Raw genomic sequence first — 3,233 nt, 5'->3', positions numbered from 1 at the left:
CCAAAGCTTATGTAAGCTTTTGCGATTCTCTAGTGACTTCCCTGACAAGAAAGAAGGAAGAATATATATTCATGTGTGTGTGTGTGTGTGTGTGGAAGAATAGGAGGAGGTGATTGGATGGAATTATGTATAGGAGGGTGGAAGAAGGGTTTTGGGAAAGAGAACGTACAGACAGACAGACAGACAGACAGACAGACAGACAGACAGGCAAAGGCCTGACGGACTGATATCATCGAATTACAGTAGCCTGATATTATGTATTTGTCTTTCTATTTATTACCCTCGACATTTTACACCCTACGTTCTTATTTTAGAACATTTGTATGGTCTGTCCCACACACAGCATCTTCTAGTAAAAATTGTAGAGGACTTTGTATGCTGGTAATCTGCAGACGTACATCCATAAGTCTTTACAAAGTTAAGAGTCAAGACGTCCTTAATCAATATCTCACCATTAATACATTAGAAAATTAGCCCCTAAAAGTAATATATGTATGTCTATCTATCAAAACCAATAAAATTTCATGGAAGTTGTATTAAATGACGTGATCGATCAGACAACATACAATATGAGAGAGCGAGAGAGAACATTCCCATATATATATATATATATAGCTATAGCTATATCTGTGTAGATCCAGATAAAGATATAGATATAGATATAGATATCGGAGACGTCATTATTGGTGTGATCTGCAGTAGTAAAGTAAACGTGTTGCCATTGCATTTCATATTATGCTGCTAGTTGTCTGTGATCAATCCCATTTGTCATAGATAGCGTGATGGATGATGTGAATGATCAAGCAATATGGGTATGGTAGGAATAGGAGGAGCGGCTCATCATCACCGGATCCTGCATCATCATCAGGGAAGCCGCCATTGACGTGCAGACGCAATCCTCCTGCTGCATGACATTACTACCATCACCATTATTGGCATTATTATTACTGATACACGACTCATTTCTCAGCATATCGAAAATCCTGGAGTTATTATTGTCAATATAGAGCTTCTGCTTCTGATCGTTAATCCTGATGTTATTAGAATTACTGCTTCCATTGACGAGCTGCTGCATGATCATGAGCTCATGTACAGAGGCGGATGTTGTGGACGTGGTAGAGCTGGCAGCAGAAGAGAAGCTTGACTGCCGTGGTTGGCACATGTTCTCTAATCGCATCACATCCTCCTGATCTGTACCAGCACCACCTCCTCCCAAATGATTCTTCTCCGACAGCAGTTCCGGCTGCATGGGGTTGCATGTCGACTTACCCACTGCTACTTCTGCTGCTGCATCAGACACATCGTGGAGGTGGAGGTGGAGGTCGTCGTACGCCAAGGCCGCATTATCATGACATGCATCAAGATTATAGGAGGGATCGAATAATTGCAAGTGATTATAGGCGGAGCACAGTAGATTAGGCCCAGATTCGGCGGGTTCGACACCTGCATATTTCCGAAACCATGTGGATGTGAATTGTTAGTAATGCAGATGAAGGTAACGAGAGGGGTCTTACACAACAATTCTTAACCACAGAGAGAGAGAGAGAGAGAGAGAGAGAGCTTACTACGACATAGCTTCTGGGCTTGCAGGTGGGAAATATTGCAATCGAGGAGGAAATTATGCTCCCTAGCTAGGCCACCTGATAACCTTTTATCTGTCATCGCCGTTGGAAGCCTCGAATATGGGTGGTATGCTTCTGCGTGATGATGACGACGACGGGGAGGAGGAGGAGGAGGAGGAGGAGGAGGAGGAGTGGAAGCCGGTGCCTGCACCTCCAGGCCCAGGGCAGATGGGATTTTATTCTCACCACCACGCTGCTCCCCCTGATGTTGATGATTAAGAAGATGTGGTCCAGAAGTGTCGCTATCCAGAAGAGCATTGTAAGAGCCGCAGAGTTCTTCATGCCCCTGGAACTGGCTCATACTTAGATGCGACGCTAAGCCTGATGGTGGCTGTTGGTTACTCACCACGTATTCGTTGCCTTGGGATCGGTGGTTGCGCTGGCGGAGGAGGTGGGCGTGGGCATGGGCATGGGCGTGGACCAGCGCTAGCTGCTGCTGAAGATGGAGGAGATGGCGTTGCAGGAGAGAGATGGCGGCGACGCAGCCGTAGACGGGGTCCTGGATGCGCGCCTCCGCCTCGAACACCAGCGTACTCACGGCGTCACTCCGCTGACTCGGCGACAGCTGCAGCAAAAGCTTGCTCACGTTGCTCGCCCCGAAGACCTTGTGAACACTCGCGAATTTCGCGGGCTCCTCCGGCGGGAAATACGGCGCAAAGACACACTCTCCCGCCCTGCACTTCCTGCGCAGGAGCTTGCACGCAGCGCAAGGCCCAGAGGAAGAGGACGAGGAGGAGGACGACGACGACAGCCTGCTCCTCCTCCTCCTCCTGCCTCCGCCGCCCATCATCATCATCATCTGGACGTCTACATAATTCTCGCGCATTCTATGCTCTCCTCCACCACCGGCAAACATAGCCCCGCCCTCGCCACCACCTATTATTGCTCTACTACTACCATTATAATTGGACGTGGCTGTAATTGCTCTTTGTCCCGCCGGCGCTGGCGTGATTACCATGCTCTCCCCAACACAGCGTGAAATAAAAGCGGGTATATATTTTTTTAAAATTGGCTATTGATGTAGCCGGTGGAAATGAGCACTGACAGTTTTATTCCACCCCTCTTTCCTCAGCTGCAACCCAGAGCCAAAAACTGCAAGAGGATTGAAACATGAACAGAGACGGAGAGCAGTAATTAGCAGCTGCAATATTCAAATAGGGCGGGAGGAGCTTCCGAAAGACGGAGGAGGGGCCAAATAACTGCGGAATGGAGGGAGGAAGGAGGAAACAAATGCTGCCCGAGGATAAGTTTGAAAGACGATCAATGAGTATTAATACATAATCAACAATGTATGTAGAACCCTTCTAGCTATTGACGACTACCTATGTATGTATGTATTGTGAGTATTTAGGAACTATGTATGTGTGTATGTATGTATGCTGGCTGCTTGCTGGTGATAATTAGGTCGTTCGAACTGGGCACTATCTAGTCAAGGAGAAGGAGGATTATTAGCAATGGATATTATTCCTATGAAAGGACTAGGTACACACATACGTATATACATCCATATGTATGTATCTATGTATGTATGTATATGAGATCATATGCTGAAATCTCTGTGCGCCTATTTATTTACATAAGTACTAGTCGTAGCTATTATGTATGTATGTA

At 46.6% G+C, this 3,233-nt stretch overlaps 1 protein-coding gene across 1 annotated transcript; it reads right to left on the bottom strand.

Moving 5' to 3' along the window:
- Positions 1-577: 577 nt before the first annotated feature.
- Positions 578-1,734, bottom strand: LOC147852429 (uncharacterized). Its single transcript, XM_087334279.1, has 2 exons — positions 1,566-1,734; positions 578-1,443 (listed from the first exon to the last, which is right to left on the bottom strand). The coding sequence occupies exons 1-2, from the start codon at positions 1,660-1,662 to the stop codon at positions 800-802; spliced, it is 741 nt and encodes a 246-aa protein (XP_087190405.1). The 5' UTR covers positions 1,663-1,734; the 3' UTR covers positions 578-799.
- Between the last annotated feature and the right edge of the window lie 1,499 nt (positions 1,735-3,233).

Source organism: Azolla caroliniana, unplaced genomic scaffold (assembly GCF_043228905.1).
Source record: "Azolla caroliniana isolate FFs.n. ecotype wild unplaced genomic scaffold, voAzoCaro1.0.p SCAF_18, whole genome shotgun sequence".
In the NCBI taxonomy this organism is placed as follows: domain Eukaryota; kingdom Viridiplantae; phylum Streptophyta; class Polypodiopsida; order Salviniales; family Salviniaceae; genus Azolla; species Azolla caroliniana.
This window is presented reverse-complemented; position numbering and strand designations above follow the sequence as displayed.